Source organism: Lygodium microphyllum, chromosome 19, assembly GCF_053477565.2.
Source record: "Lygodium microphyllum isolate KBCC chromosome 19, Lygodium_microphyllum_v1.1.10, whole genome shotgun sequence".
Lineage (NCBI taxonomy): Eukaryota > Viridiplantae > Streptophyta > Polypodiopsida > Schizaeales > Lygodiaceae > Lygodium > Lygodium microphyllum.
In genome coordinates this window covers 64,758,508-64,780,930 of record NC_141153.1, presented here as the reverse complement: position 1 = coordinate 64,780,930, position 22,423 = coordinate 64,758,508, and the positions used below count along the sequence as shown (strand labels likewise).

The 22,423-nt window shown below is 39.3% G+C and overlaps 2 protein-coding genes across 3 annotated transcripts; both read right to left on the bottom strand.

The window, feature by feature from the left end:
• Positions 1-6,506: 6,506 nt before the first annotated feature.
• Positions 6,507-10,134, bottom strand: LOC148019965 (putative inactive receptor kinase At5g58300). Its single transcript, XM_087700863.1, has 4 exons — positions 8,886-10,134; positions 8,425-8,725; positions 7,596-7,945; positions 6,507-7,007 (listed from the first exon to the last, which is right to left on the bottom strand). Exons 1-4 carry the CDS (start codon positions 9,990-9,992, stop codon positions 6,684-6,686), a joined length of 2,082 nt encoding a protein of 693 aa, XP_087556989.1. The 5' UTR covers positions 9,993-10,134; the 3' UTR covers positions 6,507-6,683.
• Positions 10,135-12,729: 2,595 nt separating this feature from the next.
• On the bottom strand, positions 12,730-21,166 carry LOC148019964 (uncharacterized). Of its 2 annotated transcripts, none has more exons than XM_087700186.1 (5): positions 20,889-21,166; positions 20,171-20,442; positions 19,990-20,081; positions 13,555-13,898; positions 12,730-13,426 (listed from the first exon to the last, which is right to left on the bottom strand). In XM_087700186.1, exons 1-5 carry the CDS (start codon positions 21,034-21,036, stop codon positions 13,416-13,418), a joined length of 867 nt encoding a protein of 288 aa, XP_087556312.1. In that variant the 5' UTR covers positions 21,037-21,166; the 3' UTR covers positions 12,730-13,415. The 2 variants fall into 2 exon arrangements, with proteins under 2 accessions (XP_087556312.1, XP_087556311.1); XM_087700185.1 differs by lacking the exon at positions 19,990-20,081 and adding an exon at positions 14,192-14,412 and having other exon boundaries at positions 12,744-13,426; positions 20,889-21,163.
• Between the last annotated feature and the right edge of the window lie 1,257 nt (positions 21,167-22,423).

Genomic DNA, 22,423 nt, shown 5'->3' with positions numbered 1-22,423 from the left:
TGCATGATTCGTGTAAGAATGACATATATTCTTTCACTATAAAAATAAAGGAACTCTTCACAGACCTAATTGTCTCTAAATAATGCTAATCTCATTGCTCAAAGACATTGTCTCACTAAGAGTGACCGTCCCCAAACCCAATCCTCAACCCTTCCAATTATTGAAGGGATGCTACACATGAATTAGGGGCCTATAATCACGACCTACCTCATGCTCTTGACGCTAGGTGGCTTTATAATTTAAAACTAGTACATAATGGTAGCCTGATCCACTCTCAATGATCACTTGATCCAACCCCCATGGTTGTTCTATTGTACAGCTAGAGGGTCACCTTGAGTACATCACAACCAAACCTTACTAATTGCCCAACTTGGCTAGAGAATCATGGTGGAGTCAATAGGAAATCAAGAATGAATATAATTTTATCACATCATAAGGATGCTACAAAAAGAAAGTTAACAATGCACCTCTTCATCTTATGAAATGATTACTTTCTACCACTTATTACTTGATTTAAATTAATAAACAATTTCATCAACCAATTTACACTTAAGGCACAACAATTTGACTTGGTGGCATGAGAGTTAATTCATTTGAAGGCGTGATGTTAGTAGCTTCCATGCTTAAGGTTTCTAACTCATTACTCATTTCTCTAATGGTAGTGTGGCACTTGAAAGGCAACATGGAGCCATGATATATTCTTAATCTCAATAGTCTTTAGCTAGCTTTGGTGGTGCAGCAATGAGGGATTAGAGTTTGTATCAAATAGAGTTCTAATTAGGGAATAAGACAAGAAGGGTTTTGGCTTGAGTAGAGTGAAGGCTAAGAGGTTGTCATTTTCTCAACTCATCTCCTTGGTAGCATGTCCTTGTCTCTATGGCAAGGTGTCATTTTTCTCTTCAATTGGATGTGAAGCTACAAATGCTTTGACCCTCTCATTATTGAAATGGCAAACTCAACAAGTGCGTACATCTACACTTAGCATGTTGGTGGTCATTATGATCTTCACATGGCCACTGACCTATCACTTATTATATTTAGTTTCTTGCACCTACCTATAGCTGGCATAGTTATAGTGCCAATCGATTAGTATAGTCAATTATGCATTGTTTGACTTAGTAGGCTACTTTCCTTTATGTTATATCTTACCTATACTTTGTGTACATTGTATTGTGTGTGAAAGAAAAAAAAAACTAGCAAGAAAACATTTTGGCCTCCATCTCTCTTCTTGTGTTCTTAAGTGAGCTTCCTCCTATGTGCATGGTATGTGTTAGGCATAGTAACTCAAGCAAGTCCCCCCACCACGTTATTTTTGACATGGTATCAAAGTGACACCCCTTGCAGCAAGAAAATTATGCATCATCTTCACGATAGAATGAAAATAAAAGTGAGTATCTATTTGTTATGCAGCATATGATTATGAATGTTACAAGAAAGGGGACACATGATGATGTATGGTATGTCAATTCACGAACATCTAATCATATCAGTCATGTTGAATGGTTTGGAGAGATTCAAGATGTACAAAATCCATGTTATGTGCAGATGGGTGATGATTCATGCCACCCAATTTCACACTTTGAAAAGGTTCCCTTGTCCTTGCATAATTGATAGACAAAGAGTCTATTTGATGTATTACATGTGCCATCAATCACAAAAAAAATTAGTTTCTGTTGGCCAAATGGTACCAAGGTTGCAAGTTTGATTTAATGCAAAAGGCTGTTTTGTACAAGACTTTAATGATAAGTACAAGTTGGTCTCGCAAAAGGAAGTAGAGTTGGCCACATGTTCACTTTAGATGCTTGAATTCCTACAATGAATGCTATTATGTATGCTAAAGGAAATGAGTGGTTGTGGACATTGAAATATGGCATATACATATTGGACATGCAAATGTGACAAGGCTAAAATTAATGCAGTCCTAAGGATTGGTTACAATGTTGTCTACTTTTGGAGTTGAAAATTTGCATAAAGCATGTGAAGCATGCCAGTTTGGTAAGCAAGCAAGACATCCTTTTTCTCTGACAGAGATGTGAGCATAAATATACTTGACGTTGTGCATATAGATTTTTGGAAGCCTACATAAAATGTATCTCTTGGTTGCAACAAATACTTTGTCATGTTTATTGATGATTGTTTGACGAAGTTATGGGTATATTTCATGAAGGAAAAGAGTGATGTATTTGAGCACTTTAAATCTTTTAAGGCGACTGTTGAAACATAAACAGGCTTGAAAGTTAAGTGCTTGAGATTAGATGGAGGGGGAGAGTACCTCTCTAATGAGTTTAGTGGCTTCTTGAGGTCTCATGGGATAAAGAGACTGTTTACTTTTGTAGATATACCCCACAACAAAATGGGGTTGTAGAAAGAAAAACTAGGCATATTGCAAAAGTCACACGGGCATCGATAACTAAAAAGAATACGCCAAAACATTTTTGGTTTGAAGTTGTTTATACTATTTTCTATATTATGAATAGAACTCCCATAGCTACAGTTCATGGATGACCCCCGAAGAATGCTTTACAAGCAAGAAGCCCCACAGTTGCAGTTCATAGGATGATCCCCAAAGAATACTTTACATGCAAAAAGCCTGATGTGTCACACTTGAAAATATTTGGTTGTATTGTATATGTTCGTGTGCTAGATAAGCTCCTTGATCCAAAGGCTGAAAAATATATTTTTATTGGATACTCTTTAGAGCAAAAAGGGTATCATTGTTATAACCATGTCTCACAGGTGAGTTCAAAGTGAGAAGGGATGTTATCTTTGATGAGTTTAGCAGTTGGTATACATCTATTGGTGATGTATTAGATGATGATAATGATCACAACAGCTATGTGCAGAAAGAAAAGCAAGAATCACAGAGCCTTAGTGGACCCAAAACATCATCTTGTACTACACATAGAGTTGGCCCTTGGTCTGGCAGACTCAGGTGTAGCCCCACATCTTCAAGTGGATCTATAAGTATTGCAGGTAAAGACAAAGGAAAGAAGAAAATACTAGATGGTAATGATGCATCTACTAGTCACTTGGGATTTGATGAAGATTCTAGTGGTTCAGAGAGTTTAGATTATGAGCTTGGTATTCCTTCAGTTAGGACACTAGGTGTATAGAGAGCATATAGTAATGTAAAGGCTTCACTAAGTGATCCAGCGGTATGTAGATCTAGTAGGGTCAAATGCCATGTTAAAAGATTTGGTTTTGAAGGTTATGCAACTTACCATTATGATTATAGGGTGAAGATAGTCGAGGATATTAATCCCACTTATTTTGAGGATGCTATTGGTCATGCTCATTAGGATGCAGCAATAGATAAGGAGATGACTGCATTAGAAGCCAATAAGATTTGGGATTTAGTACATTTATCTAAGGGCAAGAAAGCTATTGACTGTAAGAGGGTTTACAAAATCAATCATAATACAGATGGTTCGGTTAGCAAGTATAAGGCTAGGCTGGTTGCAAAAGGTGATGCCCAAACATATGGCATAGATTATGAAGAGACATTCAGTCCAGTTGCTAGAATGGCAACTATTAGATATGTGATTGCTTTGGCAGTAGCCAAAGGTTGAATTTTGGAATGCCTTCTTGCATAGCGAATTGCAAGAATAGGTGTATATAGAGCAGCTAGCAGGTTATGAGGATTTTTAGAGCATCCCACATATGTGTACATGTTAAACAAGGCACTCTATGGACTGAAGCAAGCATCTAGAGCATGGTCTGACAAGATCAGAGAGTATCTTGTCAATATTGGCTTTTATATTTCTGATGTTGATAACTCATTTTATGTGAGAAAAGGAGATGCAAGTTTGATCATCATAGTCATCTACGTGGATGACTTGATTATTACATGTGACAGTGACAATGGGATTGCTGAAGTTAAGGAATTTTTGAAGAAAAAGTTTGAGATGAAGGATTTGGGTGAGTTGAGATACTTTCTTGGTATTGAGGTGATCAGATGTGATGATAGTATGTGGCTATCTCAAAGGCAGTATGGCTTGGATATGTTATCCAAGTATGGTATGACACTATGTAAGCCTCTTTCAATACCATTGGAGAAAAATGTGAAGTTGAGTTCTAACGTTGGGGATGAGATAGAAGACCCTACTATGTTCAGGAGGATAGTAGGGAGTCTGGTTTACATGACTATCACAAGGCTAGACTTAAGCTATGTTGTTGGCCTTGTCAGTCAATTTATACAAATGCCTAGAAAGCCTCATTTGGATGCAATTAGATGCATATTGAGGTATGTGAAGTCCACTTTGCATTATGGACCTTTTTATAAGGTAGATAAGGATGTATAGGTTTTTGGATATATAGATGCAGATTGGACAAATAGCATGCCATATAGAAGATCTACTAGCGGATTCATATTTTCCCTTGGTAGTACAACAATTACATGGAGCAGCAAAAAGAAACCTAGAGTTGCTTTATTGAGTACAGAGGTTGAGTATAGAGATGTTTCTATGGTAGCATGTGAGATGGTATGGCTGCAAAAAGTTATTGGGTGATTTGGATGTGCAATGAGATGGTCCAGTTATCATTCACTGTGACAACATGAGCAGCATACAACTAGCTAGGAACCCAGTGTTCCATGCTATAGGACAAAACACATTGAGGTACACTCCCACTTTGTGAGAGAAGATACTTGGCAAGAAAGATTGACTTGGTATATATTAGCACACAGCATCAGATAGCTAACATCTTTACATCGTTGGTCATTATGATCCTCACATGGCCACTAACTTATCACCTATTATATTTAGTTTGTTGCACCTACCTATAGCTGGCATAGTTATAGTGCCAATTGATTTGTATAGTCAGTTATGCATTGTTTGACTTAGTAGGTTACTTTCCTTTATGTTGTATCTTCTCTATACTTTCTATACATCATATTCCATGTAGAAAAAAAAACCAGCAAGAAAATATTTTGGCCTCCATCTCTCTTCTTATATTATTGAGTGAGCTTCATCTTATGTATATGGTATGTGTTTGGCATAGCAACTCAAGCAAGTCCACCCACCATGCAATTTTTGATACTCATACTCTCCTAGGCACTAATGAATTTGGCCTAAAAAAGGGGAGATGCTTGTGTTTGAATAAAGGGTCAGAACAAAGGAAATGGATTTTTCATAAATTTTTCTTGCAATTTAATCAACAGCATGGGGTTATGCAAAGAAGGGGAGGTTTTTCATAAACTTTGCTTTGCAATTCAATAGAGAGGATGGGTTTTTGCAATTACAACCTTAAAACTTTACTTTGAAGATGATAATTGTTTTTTACAAGGGATAGTCCACATACAATTAAATATGGAGGTTGATATCAAAACTCAAGTGCTAAAATAATTCATTTTTCTAAGTCGCATATGAATTTCCAAGGCTTTGCACTCTCTAACTAATGATAGAAAAATGATGCAATGAAGATTGAATTCAAATTACTCAAGATCTTGCAATTTTATAGAGATGGTATGCAATTAATGAAAGATGAGGACATTATAAATGTGACTCAATCATGCTTAGATAAAACAAGTTTGAGACCAATGTTCATAGAAAATCATCCTTTAATGTATTTTTCATGGTTTGATTTCCAAAAAATTGGCTAAAGTTTATCTGTATAAAAGCTACCTATTTTTTAGCATTTTAGTTACAAAATCAACTAATGTCATATTTTTCCCCCAAAAAACTAATTACATATCAACCTCTTCCTTTTCCCATTGCATCGGAAAAAAAAATTCATGCACATTGGTTAGGACTCAAAGTATGTCTCACGGATGCTACATATGATGGGTGGAGAAGACAAAGAGGCATTACCTATGTAGATGCGCTTCCTACTAGACACGATTTGGTCCATTGTGTTGAGTTATGACATTCATTGATAAAATAAATCTTTTCATTGGGATAGATTCAAGACACTTTAGCTCCCCACTTATCCTTAAATCATTTTTGTCTAGTTAGAATTTCAAAATCCATAATGATAGCACCATGACAATTTTGGGTTTACTCATGCATTGACTATGCAGAATTTGTGATGCCTGAAGTGTGAATGCATTTATCACAAGCTAGGCATAGAGTAGATGCATTGAAATCCCTCAATCTGAGCTCAATCCATAATATGATTCCTAATGAATGCATTTATCACATGCCAGTATTATCTTTGAGACCATCTTTTACTCACATAAACAACATCATAATCATTTAAGAAGACATACAAACTTCTGGATTCATAATAAGCCTCCCTAATTGGTGTGTGTGCATTTTGTGGATCAAATAAGACACTATGATGGTTGAGGTTTTGTGTAAAGTAGTCACAATGTAGGTAAGGAATTCTTGGCATTTAGTCTTTTTGCTGGACAGTGTCAAGAATCCATGGGTCAAAGCCTTATATCAAAACATTATGTCAAAATCACTTACAAGTATATGCAAAGATAAAAAAAGACACTAACGTGGTTGAGGTTTCATGTATAAAGTCATCATAATTAGAAAAAGAATGATTTGTATTTAGTTGTTTTTATTGGATAGTTTCAAGAATCCATGGGTAAAAGCATTAAATGTGTGAAATATTTTATGAAAATCGTTTATAAACATATACAAACCATAGGCCTCAATATGGAAACTTGCTTTACCAAATGAGGCCCATCAAATGAGGAATTTTTTTAGCCAAAAAGTGGTGAAAATATCAATTACCTTTCATTTGTTGATGTCATATACTTCATCCCCTTTGCTAGAAGACATGAAGCCTTCAAAACTTGACCTTTCTGATTGGAGAGAATGTCTAGGGGTCTCATAATCCGTAACAAAAGACTCTGGAGATGACAAGACAAAAGCTGTAGTAGGTGATTGCATCATTTTGATTCCCTCTATGGTTTTGATTACTTCTTGCATGGTAGGTCTTTCTTCAGGCAAAGTGGAGAGACATTTTCTTGCCAAATCTAGCATGAGTGACTTCTCATTATTTGGATTCTCTCCCAATGCTATTACCTCTTCATCAAACACTTGTGATATAGAGTTCTCCTACACCATAAAAGTCATAAACATTGTGAAAACTTAAAGCAATCAAATGATGTACCACTTTCTTTTGATCCTTGACTTGTAATATTTTGATTATTTATATATTATAGGTTACTTGCCCACATTAGCATGCATGCATACATGGCATAATGTTGTATGAAGTTATACCCACTACGGATAAACTTGAGATGCATACATCTATGTTTGATTAAATGGTATGTGTCACAACTACTTGCATATGTGCACATGTGTGTGCGCACACACACACAAACAAGTAGAATACTTTCCTACGTGTGTGTAAGAGTGCAAATGCACAATCACATGCAAGCATGAACACAATCACATATTATGAGTGTGCATGTTACACAAACATGTATGCATAAACCACCATCTAGTTGAATAATAAGTATTGTTTGTCATAAGGATAGCAAGCAAATAGCCAAAAGCCTATTTTTTAGCATGTGTCAAAGAATATTGAAGGTTGATTTACTTTATTAAGACCTTAACAAGGTATGTGTGTGGGAAAGATTATTAGCACGTGATATAGCACTCTACCATGCACACATATAGTTTGGCTAGAGATTTACTCACCGACACTATAGATTCTTTCATCCATTTCCCACTCAAAATTTCTAAAAGGATCAAACCATAACTATAGACATCAGCTTGAGCAGTGATGGTCTTTGTCATGCTATACTCAGGTGATTTGAAAGAAGCCATGGAGTGAGCTCCTGATGTTGTCAAGAGGGGTACCATCCCAAAGTCCACAATCTTGGGCACCATATTCTCACCAATTAACACGTTGGTTGACTTAAGGTTTCCATGAGGGATCATTTGCCACTTGAGTTGTGAATGGAGATATGCCATCCCTCGAGCTATTCCTCGAGCAATCTTTAGACATGAATCCCAATCCAATGTTGCTAGTCCATGGCCATGGTTGCCTAATACATTTATAGCATTTGGTCATACCAAGTTTTATCAAAAATTGACTGTAATCAAACATAAAACTATGTTGAAAATTTATCATTAATATTTTTTGAACAAGTGAATAGTCATCATAGATGTGTGTAATGTAAAGTAATTATGATAAGCCATGTAATGATCAAGATTTGATGGTGATATCATTGATTAGAGATGGAAAAACAAACGATGCTAAGTATACTTGACAACAAGGAACATAGATTAGCAATCTAACACAAACATATGTAAACCCCTACTATTAGAATGCACTTAACCCACACAATTTAGCATACCTAGTACATTGAACCTCCTAAGTTAGAGCATTCAAAGTTGAGGTGTAATCTAGGGAGAGATACTCACAATTTATGTGACATGATACAAAGTTTATGCCCACCCTTAACTAGCAAACTTACCCTACAACTAAAGGATTCAAGTATGTATGTGTACACGTGAATCTTACCATGGAGAAGGGAGTACAGGCTCCCAAAAGGAATATACTCATAGACAATGAACTTTTCATCTTTTGCAAAGTAGTAAGCAAGCAAGGGGACAATGTTAGGATGTTGAAGTTGTCCAAGGGTTAGCATTTGTTGGTCAAAATCCTTTTTAGAGATGGTATGCATATCCCTCAACCTCTTCACAACAAGTGCGGAAGAAGACATTGTAGTGAACTCGTCAGAGCCCCCATGCACTAGCATCGCCTTGTAAGCCGTGCCCACATTGCCCTTCCCAAGCAACTCTGCTGAAGCTTTGAGTAGCCCCTGATGAAGGCACTTATATGTTGTTATGCATTCATAGATGCTATGCTTATTTTGTTTTGAAGCCTAAACTAGAAAGAGATTTAACTAGAAGAAGTCATAGAATGAGACTATGAATTAAAAAATAATATGTGCATAAAAATTATTAGTGTCCAATCCTTGCCTGTAGATCAAATAAGAATCTGCCTGGCCTACTGAACACCACCAACTTGCTCTTCTCAACCTGTGTCATCTTCATATTTTTGCTTGCCTTGTCATATGTTTTTGCAGTAGGGTCTAACTCAATGCTCGTCATTTCTGCACTCGCATAATCCTCGCTATTTCCATCCTCCTTCCATTGCTTCAGAGTTGTTGCTTGCACCCTCTTTTTCTTGTTTGCTGCCTTGTAGCATTTCACCACTACAAAAGACACCATTAACAACAAGATTATGTCCCCAATAACGATAAGTAGCACCATAAGCACCTTTGACATGCCACGATGACGAGGGGGCTTAGTAGCATCAAGGGGTGGACATGAAGTGGAAAGAGGAGGGCCGCAAAGAGCACTATTGTGGGAAAATGAGCTTTGGGGTTGGTTGCTCAAGGCACTAGGGATGGGTCCATTAAGGTGATTGTTGGAGACATTGAAGGAGGTTAGAGAGCTTGTGTCTAGGGTGGGGATGGGGCCAGAGAGCTCATTGTCTTGGAGTTGGAGGGTTTCGAGCCTTGTGAGAAGAGAGAGGGAAGGAGGGATGTTTCCTTGGAGCTTGTTGTGAGAGAGGTCGAGCTTATTGAAGCGAGGGGTGGTTGAGAAGGTGTCAGGGATGGGGCCAGTGAAGAGGTTGTTGCTTAGCCAGAGGTCTCGGAGGGTTGGCATGTTGGACAAGTCAGGGAGAGGGCCTAAGAGGAGGTTGTCTTTCAAGCTGAGGTGCCTCAATTGGTCCAGCCTGGCCAATGTGTTGGGTAGGACCATGCCATTTAGGCCCTTGCCTTCTAAGATCAAGTGCCACACCCTCCCTTTGTAGCACGTCACCCCGTGCCATGAGCAAGGGTTGCCACCCGTCCAATTGGCGGCGAGAGGGCGGGAGGCGCCCGCGCCCTTCAGGAAGTCCAGTAGGGCCTGCCTGTCTGCCGCGATGTCTGCATTGATCACGGCGGCCATGGATGAGTACAGCACCAGCATGATGGCACAGCAGCACAGACGGAGTGCAGCGGGATGAGACGATAGTGGGTTTAATGCTGCCGCCGCAGCAGCACCACCACCACCACCACGACGCTGGAGCGCCTCCATGGGGGCTTAATCGAGCGATGTGCGGAATACTCAGTGAATCAGCGGAGCGATCGGCAGCATGATGATGATGCCTCTTGCAAGAGGAGGAAAAAGCGAGAAGCATTCGGGCTGTTTTTGAGAGAACCGCCCGTGATGTTTAATGACGGAGATTAGCGTTAAGCATTGCGCTTCTGACTGTGATATCCACCAGCCGGCGTGCCAGCCTTGAGGGAGACGTGATGGATCTGATCCCTCGATGTTTAAAGTTTCGGTCTTTTCGCTCCCCTTTGTCCCCTTCTCCATTAAAAAAAACAATTATATTATTATTATACCCATTGATCTATATTAGCATAGATTGATGTGCATCCATCTAGATCATGTTGACGTACGTCTCCATTCGCTTTCACATTAGCTTAAAAATCCAGAGCCCAAACATACTCCTACCCATACAATCTTAATAAAGGCCATGTATAAGCAAATCCCCAAGTCCACACTCACTTAGTAATAATAGCATCCATATAGCATAGGTTGAAGTGACTTACATTAATGTGGGGCAACCTTCATATTTAGTTTGTCTTCCTTCACTTGGCTCTTCCAAATTGTCACGCCAATTAGTCGTTGCAACACGGGTCAATCAAAGCTCATAAATTCAAAAAAAATGATTGTGCCACGTGCTTCAAAGAGTTGTAAATTTCACATAAGAACTTCAACTCAAGCTAACCAAGTAAAAACAAGGCCAAGCCAACAACCCAACCTCCAAAGATGGTGATGGTAACAAATTGTTATGATGAGAATGTTTTTGTAAGTTGAGCCTCACGCTATCCCTTAAATTAACTAACAACTCTATTGGTGTATCTTAGATAATCAAATGTATCATCATATCCTTTCACATCCATAGTTATCAAAACATGTTATGTTCATTAATTTTTCCAATACAAAGCACTTGCATTCATTTGAAAATTTTAATGTTCGACTCTGTGTGTGTGTGTGTGTGTGTGTGTGTGTGTGTGTGTGTGTGTGTGTGTGTGTGTGAAAGCAAGAATGTATGCCGACTAACAAAATTGTGGGACTTTTCTTGAAATGTTAAAATTGCCCCTTGGACATTTTGAACCTCTTGAAATTTCAAAGATGCAAAGTAGTTGGGCTCTAATCAAACATCCTTTTATCTTTATGGCCAAGTCGAGCTTCAACTACTTAAGTCTCCCCAAGCTCTTAGGGAGTGGCCATTAAGTACCACAAAAGTGGTGAATTGATCAATTTGTGGGGCAATCCAATGGGCTACATATAATTATTTTGCTTTTGGCCCTACTCTCTCAACATGTTTGCAAATATGACCATGCAATGGAGCAATCACAATCAGTTTTATAAGTATATACTTTCCAAAGAAGTTTACAATTGACTAAGGTTGAGATCCCAAACTTGTAAGGTTACACTATACAAGAGAATCGACACAATATGAAGCTCCTTAAGTGATGAAATCTTCTTATTTGATATTATGAACAATACAAGGATTGGTAATACCACTGTAGCAAGAGAGGCCTAACAAATAAGACAAGAATTCATAATAGGTTCCAACTCTCAATTCCTTGTCCATCTTTGTATCACTCTCACTCCTTATCACTATGAACTAGACAAGTAAAATCATATGTATTAAACATTGTATATTGTTCAAGGACCCCTTTATTGGTAACAACCTCATATTGAGAATGAAATAGGATAATAAGCTAACTAAACATAAAGGAGTAATATGATGACAAAATAAATATTCATTGTTCCATTTGGCATCCAAGTTGTGCTTATTGTTATTGTACAACCTTGATGTAGACTAGTAAGCATTTGGCATGTAACACTTGTTATAATTGTTGCACAACACTCATGTAGGATGGAAAGAAAGGAAGAGAATGGAAAACTAATGGTGATATGAAAACAAAGAGAGAAATGTTTAGTGATAACAAAATTGAATGAGGATTGTCACATTTGGTGCACAATACACCTTATTTCCATTGCACAACCTTCAAATAGACTAGTTGACATTAGAACACAACCATCATGTGAACCATTTTTCTCTCTTTCAATGTATGGTGCTCTATCTACTATGGTAACTACAAGCCAAAGGTACTATTGGTGAAATTTCTCACATTCTAGCAAAAAAAAGAAACTTATATTGTATTCTTACAAGTTAAACTTTACAATGTTCCTAAAAGTGTGCCATTGATGTGATAATTCAACATTGAAGATCTATCATGGTATTCGAAGTTACACAAGAATTTCAAGATCCATGCAATTATCGTCTTTCTTAAATTTGGCAAACATTGGAGTTAGAAAATATGAAATTGCCTTAAATCTAATAAGAAATTCGTTGGGCATAGCCACATCATGCTTAATTGCAATAGTGCAACAAAACCCCAACATCCTATGCTTGTTGGAAGATCAAATCGTGAAGTCTAAGCATCATATATTTGAAAGCGTAATGAAATCTCTAAACTATCTTATACATAATGCACATTTTTTAACACATAAGAAATTCCAAGGGGAATGGAGTTATTGAGTGGTAAGATGTAGTGGAAGAAATTCAAGGGGGAGAGGGTTAATCTAGGTAAGGATTTGTGAGATGTGCTTTGGTTCATTGAGAAGAGAAATATAACGTGTTCAAAAGTTATAAAACATGGATTCACCTTAGAAAAACTAAGGAACCATCACCTTAGAGAAACTAAGCAACCATCCTCAGAGTAGCCATTAACACTAGCCATGAAGTTGAGCTAATATTGGTGATGATTGATGAGATGCATTTTGGTTCATTGCTAAATGCTTCACCTGAGGAGATAAGAAATATCAGAATTTCAAAAGCCCCACAGAAAGAACCTAGAAATTTCTCTCTCTTGGTAAAGTGACAAGAAATTTAACATGCTCGAGCATTTGATGTGGTGACAAGAAATTTGACATGCTCGAGCATTTGAAGTGGTGTCCATCCACCCATCCTTACAGTATAAAGGGGCAGAGTGGCATTTAAGGGTGTACCCCATTGGATCTTTTTTCATCTTTTTTATCTAAGTGGGTTACATGTAGATCATATTACACTCAAATTAGAAAGTTTGGTTGGGCATTCTGATATTCTATCAAGTAGATATAGTTATAATGAAGGCTTCAAAAAAGAGTGCCAATGAGGGGCCGATAATGTGGCACTCTAGGGGCTTGTAATGTTACAGAATCAAAAATATTTTGAAACTTACATGGCTAAATTTATTGACTCGTTCTAAACTTATACTCAGTATTGGTTATGTTTTGCTTTTGGCCGGCGTCATGCAAATTGATTCATGACTTCAATGAATGTCCCAAGACTAGCCCACATGCTTTTTTTAACCTTTTTATTTCCAGAGGAGTGACAGTAACAGCTCTTCTTTGTTCAACTGAAACTAGCTGTATCTGGATGGCCAATGTGTATTCTCACAAAGAACCTGCAAGTATGAAAATGTACAGGCCACAGGAAACAGATTAGACTTTATAGATGCTTGTCTTATGTCTTTGTTGAAAACTTGACTGGGATGACTTGGAGTTCCAGATTTGTAACACAATTGAACCATACCTCCAGAGTTGGAACTTTCCATATTTTCGATAACAGATGTTTCCCCTCCTCCAAACAAAGTTGAGAGTGTCATACGATGAGCATCATCATTGTAGAAAACCCAGGACATATGACCTTCTCCAGGAAGCTTATGTAGCACTACACTGTCAGGAATTTGCTTTTGCACACATTCTTGCATTCTCAATGGCACGAGTTTGTCTCGATCACCTTGCCATATATGTACCTTTGCATGTTTCAGGACTTGACCAACTTCTGCAATATCGAAACCCCACTTTGTACTCAGCAACTGCAAATCTTTGGCCACCCCAAAGCCCTGATGGGGTCTTACTGCTTCTTCATAGTGCCTGCACAATAATGTATTCACATGAGAAGCTTTATCACAGCTCAAAAATGTTTGGAACTCAATTATGCACGTTCAGGATGGAAGAACAAATCCATGTAGGACACTTAGAAGCAGAAGCTTTAAACAAACTTTCCAAAAGTACAGATTATAGTAGTTCCAGAAGAAATAAAACACTCTCTTCCCTCTATTTACAGAATTCACATGGAACCATCATTTCGACCTTAGAAACATACCTTCTCAAATTCACAAGAGCTTTAGTACTAACACAACAGGGTCTAAGTTTCAATCTCTTACCTTGTCAATTCCTCAGTGTCATCTGCTCTCTGTAAGCATTGCCAATCCTCTGCTGACAAGCCTACTTTTGTCAATTCTGGCCCCTTAGCAAATTGCTTGCTTAAATGTTTTCCATACCATCGAAATACAGTAAAAGGAAGGTATCTAGCAATTTTAGACAGGGTGCGCTCCAGTCTTGAATAAGATGCTTGCATTACTGCTCGATCTTGCTTTGTTATGCCCTATATCATACAAAGAAATTGAATCATTGTCATCACATCTACCTTGTTTTGAAATTTGCACAAGAAGACAACTCATTTTGAAGCTATCAAAATAAGGGAGTACTATCTGTTTTAGTTAAGCCATGCCAAAAAAGAGTACATAAATATGTAAGAAAATTCATAATTAAGGTTTGGGTTCACAAAGGATAACATCAACTACCACCACTTGCATATGCATGCATCCTTTTTAATAGAGGTTGACTCACAGAAGGCTATGCCCCTCCCAAATGGTTACCTTTGAAGTGGCCATTTTGCATTGCCACTGATACATATGTTAGATTGTTGGGAGAACTGAATCCAACTTTGTGGTAGTAGAATGTTTAAACTGCACAGACCAGCACCAACTCTAATCCCATTATATATCAACTTCTACTTCAATAAAGCTAAAGCAATACCGAAAGGGGCGCCAATTTTGGGGCCAACCGGGTGTCCATTGTCCAAAGATCAGTAGGTAAATTTGTATTTTCAATTTTGCAATAAATACTTGGTGCTATAATTAAGTTGTAATCATGGAATTACCACCCATCCATTGAAGGAAGGCTGGTTTCAAGCACCCCTTCCTCCTCCGCAAGACCTGCTACCTCACTAGTACCAGTAGACCATGCAAGAGTTGGGGATCCTTCCACCAGATTCCACTCCAAAGGACCTAGAAGATTTGCTTGGCTTGCACCTAGTGTATCTTTTGTCTGTCTTTAGGACAAGTCATATAGTGCATTCTGACTTGAAGAGTTGGCAAGAAGCCCTAAAGCATCCACAATAGTGAGAGGCCATAGAAAAGGAGCTTGAGAGCATTGACCGACATGAGATTTGGACTTTGGTGGATCATCTGAACTACAAGAAAGTCATTGGGACCAAGTGGATCTTTAGAACCAAGTTAAAAGCTGGTGGAACTTTGGATAAATACAAGGCTCACCTTGTAGTGCAAGGTTTTTGACAAAAACAAGGCATAGATTATGAGGAGACCTTTGTCGCGTCAATCTATCAAATGGACGTCAAAAGTGTCTTCCTAAACCATTATTTGGAGGAGGAAGTCTACATGAAGCAGTTTTCCGGATTTCCTTCAACAAACCAAAAGATGAGATCTTTTGTTTTCAAAAAGCTATACATATATCTATATGTATATATATTTATGGGCTAAAGCAAGCACCGGGTCCTTGGTTCCATAGGACAAATAAGTTCCTTAGAACTCATCGCTATCGTTCTACCCCTTATGACCCAAAATTATATGTAAAAACCACTTCAAAGGAGATTAGATATATATTTCTATATGTTGATGATTTACTTATCACAAACTCAAATTCTGCTATCATAGCGGATATAAAGAGCTAGCTTTATTCCACTTTTGAGATAACTGACCTTGTTCGCTTTTCCTATTTCTCGAGGATGGAGGTAGTTCAATCTAGGGATTGTATTTTTATCTCACAACAAAAATACGACCTTCAATTAGTTTAGCAGTATTGCATTGATCAAACATGGCCTATGGCCACACCTTTGTTTCAATCCAAAGCTTTCTCAAGATTCCCTAAGTCAACCCTTCAATGGGCACACCTATAGATTTGTTGTAGGAAAACTTCTTTGACTGATTCATACTAGGCTAGACCCTATATATTCTCTCTTTACTTAGTCAATATTTCAATGCACCAATAATGTTGCATTGGATTGCTTGCATGTGTGTTTTTCTTATGGCTTGACATATCATCATGGTTACTTTTGCAAGGGTACACTAATTCAGATAGGGCTAGGATCGAACACTAGGCATTCTCATGAAGGCTTTCTCTTTTCTTTGGGCACAGCTCCCATTTCAAGTCAAGCCATAAGCAAGAGATTCTGGGTGCTTCCACAGACGAGGCAAAGTATGGAGCTCTCTTTGACAATACCACAAAGGCTGTCTACTTGAGGGGATTACTGGAAAGCAAAGTCCGATGTGGTTCCATCCGCCTTTGGAGGTCCTAGTAGGCCTCTAGGCAACTGACAAGCATCCTTTGTCCGATGCCTTGGCCTCTCTAAGATTAGCTCCCTTGGTAAGATAACCATCACCTCTATAGTATTGGTAGGTCACAGGATAACCAACATGCGCCCTTTGCTTGATGACTTGGCTGCTTTGGGGCAAGGGACCTCAGTGAAAAGAAAAGAAAAAATTGGCTTGGGCTAGTACTATCCCTATCTAGTTCGAATTTTGAGTATAAGAGGGCGTATTGAGCTAAAAATGCATTATTTATTTAAAATAGCCCCAAAAACATGCTTAAGTAATGAATTAAACCTCTTTATTAAAAAGAAACGCATGCCTAGAGAGTGTCTTAGTCCCTAAGCACAAACCCTATTGGGAGGACCCAAACTTTCTATAAATAGGCACGTTACCCTCCATCCAGTATCAATCTCGTTTTTGCAGCTTATAGGTGCCTCCTCACTGCTATCCACAACTCATTGGCAAAGGATATCTCAGCCAGAGCTGTCCATCATATTGTTGTCTACCATCTAGCGTTTGCTGCATAGCCATCCACTACTATTGGTGACTATTCTCAACCTGGCCAAACACTGTACCAGCCTATGTTTTGCTGTCATATGAGATCTCACCTCTTGGAGATTCCGTACAGCTGTTGATGCTGTCACCCTGTGCTGACATCAGCATTTATGCTGCACTTGCACCTGTCTACTCCTGTACTACTGAAAATGCAGCCCCAAACTGCTGTGTTTTGACCTAAATGCTGCCACCCTGATCATTGCTGCCCAAACACAGCTACATTTGCAGATTCTACACTATCTATTGCCTATCTGACACTATTTCGGCTTCATACAACTGCATTTGCAGTTGGCAAACACATCCACAATCTGCCTCCCATGATCCACGATCCATTTAAGAGTAGAGCATACTCTTCCGCTCATACTCTCTATCCTAATCCTCAAGCCACAGAATTTTGGGGGTTAGTTTTCACCTTGCATAGTGTGTTTGCTGCTTTGAGCATCGTATCTATTCATTCATTATACAACTACATTTGCAATTGCCAAACACATCCACAGTCTGCCTCCTACGATCCAAGATCCATTAGAGTAGAACATACTCTTCCGCTCATACTCTCTATCCCGACCCTCAAGCCACGGAAGTTTGGGGGTCAGTTTTCACCTTGCATAGCATGTTTGCTGCTTTGAGCATCGTATCTATTCATTCATTATTCAATTTCAATATCTTCTGTGTTCATTGTCTCTGTGTTAACCCTAACTCTAACTATGTTCCTTTATCAATCTATATGTTTGTGTATGATACTGTTTGTATTCCATAGACAAGCATTTCTTTACCGGGGGGAGAGAGAGAGCTAAAGACTGCAGAGAATGAATGCTGAACATGGAAAACAAATATGTACAAAGGGCTGTGTAAGTATAACCAGCCAGAGATCTATCTGCAACCTGCATGAACACTAAAGTATGTCTGACGGGGGCAAGCCAACCTAAATAGGCCAAATAAAATAACAAAAAATGATCATGTCCACTAAAACTAGCCAATTGCTGCATAACTAGTCATCAACAAATAAACAATAAAATGATCATAAATCTGCTACGAAAAATGCAGCCTGCCATGTGCCACATCTGCCCAACCTGCCTGGAAACCTGCCCAAACTGCTGGCGACTGCAAAATGGCTAAAATTGGCCAACCATTGCATAACTGGCCACCAGCAAATAACCAATAAGATAATCATAAATCTGCTGCAAAAAATGCAGCCTACCATGTGGCACATCTGCCCAACCTGCCCAAACAACTGGTGACTGCAAAATTGTTGTCTAGCCTACTCCTATAAAAGGTGAAACCGCCTAAACTGCACTGTACATGCATGTACCCATCCTAGAGGTGACAGAATCTCTAACAATGGAACCATCAAGAACATCATTCTAATGTCTCAGGCCCATCCTAAGGGCGACAAAATCTCTAACAATGGATCCATCAAGAACACCATTCCAATGTCTCAGGCCCCCTTCCAATCATCCTTTGTCTCTATGGTTCCCTTTGGTAACCCTAGTGTATCTCAACCCCAAGCTCATGCTCATCTGAAAGAAAAGGGAAACTTTGAGAAGCAGCAAGTAACTTGACAAAGTTTTCTTTCTAGTAGGGCCTTCTTATTTAACATGTTGGTACTGATTTGAGCCTCCATGGTGACTTCTAGTTGGTTCCTTAGAGAATGCAATTCATATTTGTCGGCTTCATGTGTGCATTCCTAGGCTCATCATTGCTTTCCATAGTCTACGTACACCTACCAAACATTGTCATTGTCATCTGTGATTTTTCCGGGGTCACCCCTATTTTTTTGCCTTTTTATTCTTCAATGACCAGCATTTATGGCCCCTACAGGAGCAGATCGTCTAGTTTTTTGGTGATTTGGCTATTTATAACCAGTCTCCCCCCCCCCCACTTGGCAAAGACATACACTCTTCAGTCTTTAGTCTTCCCTTTGCAGGTGCACACTCCAACTCTCCGTGCTTGGTGCTACCATCGTCATCAACCTGATTTGGTGCCCTCACTGATGCTTTGGGTTGCATGCAAGGACTAATCAGTCCATCATCATTGTATCAACATTCTTCTTCAATCAGTGCAGTACTCTTCCTTCATCTTCTGCTTCCTCTCTCTCTCTCTCTCACTATCTCTCTCTCTCTGTGTTCGTGTTTCTCTTCCGTTGTGCATTCTCACAGTTTGTTGTACAATTATACTTGTATTGCATAGACAAACATTTCTTTACAACTATAACACAATGATGTCCAACAACTAGGCTGCAACAAGACTACAAGCTGGAAGTAAAACATTGTCCTGAGGCAGTTAGAAAAAGTCCATGCAGCAATGTAAAGCTCGGCAACAGCAACATAATTAGGTTTGAATTGGGAAAGTAGTTCATTACAAATTGTAAGTAAAAAGTTCAAATCCATATTCAATAATGCATGTTTTTTATGGAGGCACAAAGTTGTCTTTCTTCCAACAACTGTCAGGGGACTTCTTTCTAGTAGCAAACACCTACCCTTTGAGTTTGCCATCGCAATGTCCAAAGTAAATAATTGCCAACTCTAGAAAAGCTAGTCAATGCATGTGTTGGCAATTGGAGGAATGGCAATACCACTTGTAAAACCCTTTCGTCAAGTGTGTGATGATGACAAAACCAAATGGCTACTGCTATGTTTGTGGGCAAGACAAATTTGCTAAAAAGAAATAATACAAGTTTCAAATGGCTAAGAGTTTTGTTTGTCCTACTAAGGTAATGTTTCTGATGTGAGTAATTAGCATTGCATGTAAGGATACAATAATGATGCATTCTTGGTTAGATCCATTGAATGAGTCAAAGTTAACTAGAGTCCACTAGGACACATGTCAGCTCTGTTTCCTTAAATTCATCTTGCCAAATATTCAAGATACCTCTAAAAATTATTCGTGAGGTTTAATCTCGCAGAGCTTTGACAACCTCTCTCTCTCTTTTTTTTTTCGTAAATTGACAACCTCTCTCTCTCTCTCTCTCTCTCTCTCTCTCTCTCTCTCTCTCTCTCCACACAGACAAAAAAATTTACCTTGAGGGAAATGCTGGCGCACACTCTCGTACACCCTTGTTTTCTTTGAGGTTTGTCTTACGTTCAAGTGGCTCAACGGTCTTACCAAACTCCTACATAGACGTTTGACTGCACTTACAGTATTTTCTCTTTCATCTTTTACAAACAACAAGAGAGAGAGAGAGATAGAGAGAGAGATCACCTTCCACCTGTAGTTGCCGACAGGGGACCAGAGGGCAACACCGGCGATGCGATGGGGGATGAAGCGTGCGGCCGCCCAGCAAAAGGCTCCACCCATCGAAAAGCCCAGGAGCCACACCTTGTCACCCATTGCTAGGGCGTCCATGACAGCCTCCAAGTCCATGGCCGTGGAGTAGAAGCTCTGCCGCCTGTGTGGGTCGCTCCGGCCATAGCCAGGCCTGTCAATGGCCACCACCCTTACCCCGTACTCCCTGAGAGTGTCCTCGGACACCCCTGATTCCCAACTTTCCAGAATCAATCAGCACAATCCATAAGTTTCTACAAATCTTGCTACCGTTCTTTCATCGTGAGACGTCTTCTTAAGTTCTTATCTTCCTTGCATTTACTCACTTTTTTGATCAATTTCCCAAAAAACGGCTGTGTTACTCTGTACATGTTTCACAAATCGTGGGGTTTTTTTACAAAATATTTTTCTAAATTAGGTTATTGCAGAGATCAACACTGTTATTACACTGAGCTTGTCACGTCTTTCTGTCTCAATTTCTAGTAAAACAGGGCCTGGAGGCTACTTTCATCTTAGTTTTCCAGAAAAGCAGTCTTTTACACATTGGATAGATAAAAATTAAACCAGGTAAGTGTTTGGAGAACGCATCGATTTGGGAATAGAATTATATTTTATACGATGTTAATAGTTTAATGGGGTTAAAGTATGTGTTCACCAGGGATTACTGAGAGGCGGCAAGACATGAGGCCATGTACAGCGAGGAGTGACCTCTGAGCCGTTGCTTGTGAGCAGCCCATCTCCCGGTAGGCAATCCGCCTGCCTGATGGGTCGTGCGGCATCCTCACAAACTTCACCTCCTCCATCTCTCTCTCTCTCTCTCTCTCTCTCTCTCTCGTGATTCTCCTTAAGGCCTATGTCGGCCTAGATAGGGTTCAGACGAGGCAGATGGACAGGCCATCTGAGCGGTGTGTCCGCATAGGCCAGTCTGAATATATAAAGATGGATAGAATGAATTTTGCGCTAAGTTGTTGGGATTAGGCACAACAAGAACCTTTGAAAGGTGTCACAAGTTCAATCCCCTCCATATACTTTTTGATGAGATGTGTTGGTGTCTCTTGTTTGATATACTGGGGCCAGACTTGCAAAGCAAGCAACATACAAACTTACCATCACTTAGATTTCGCCACGTAAAAAGAGGCCCCTATGCGCTTAAATCTTACCGTGGTTGTCCACCTAGTCTCAATCCACCCTAATCCTACCGATAACACACAGCTCAGTCGAATCTAACTTTTTTAAGACTTTTTGAGGAGTTTTGGCTATAAGAACTAAGTAGCGCTAGTTCTTACAAAGCAAAAAATAAAATAAAAAGTAACATACCACTCTAGTTCCATGTCATCATGTCAAGGAGAAAGGGAGCAACTTAACGAAGAATCCTTTGCATTCATAGTTGACAAAAGCTATCAAACTCCTTGTGCTTTGGTGGACAATTGCAATGCCACTACACTGAAATTTGGTTTACCAATAGGAGTCATTTTAGACTAGAAACCCCCACTTGACTTGCATTAATACTTGCCTTTTTCCAAGGTTTTGTGAGGGTTGTGGAGGGTTATCCAAACCCCACTCACCCTTTCCTCTACATGCACCACCATGTGTTTGTCAAGGGAGTGGGTTAACCATCCCCCCCCCCCCCCTCCACACTAGAGCCGAGTTCAACTTGGCTATGAAAACCTAAGTAGTTGAATTTCACATGTGCTCTATGATTTCTTCAAGTGCCATGGTAATTTTCTTCACCTTGTGTGAGAAGGAGAATGAAAAAATCACCACACTCCCATTGGCTCCTCGCTCAAGAAAGTGAAATAATCCTAGAGCAAGAGTGGTCTCCCTTTAGGGGATGCATTGATCTCTTTTTGGGGGGCAACTAGCTATTGGCACCCCCATGTATGGGCTACATATTGATCCCATGTTTACTGCTAAGGGAGCACGTAGTGTAAGGGTATCTATATAGGAGGTACCTCACTCGACGCTTAGCTCTCCAAGGTGCATTGTGGCATTAGGCTATAGCGCGTCACGCTTGGGTATGGTTAAGTGGCTCAGGGTGATGCCAGGAGGTATATTCCACAGTGGATTCCGTGAGGTTTTTCGATGGATTCCATAAAACTAGAGGCATATTCCATGGTGGATTTTGTAAAACTATATGTATTTGTTGGGGCTCATATATGAGGTGGATTCCTTGTGCGAGAAGCTGATGGG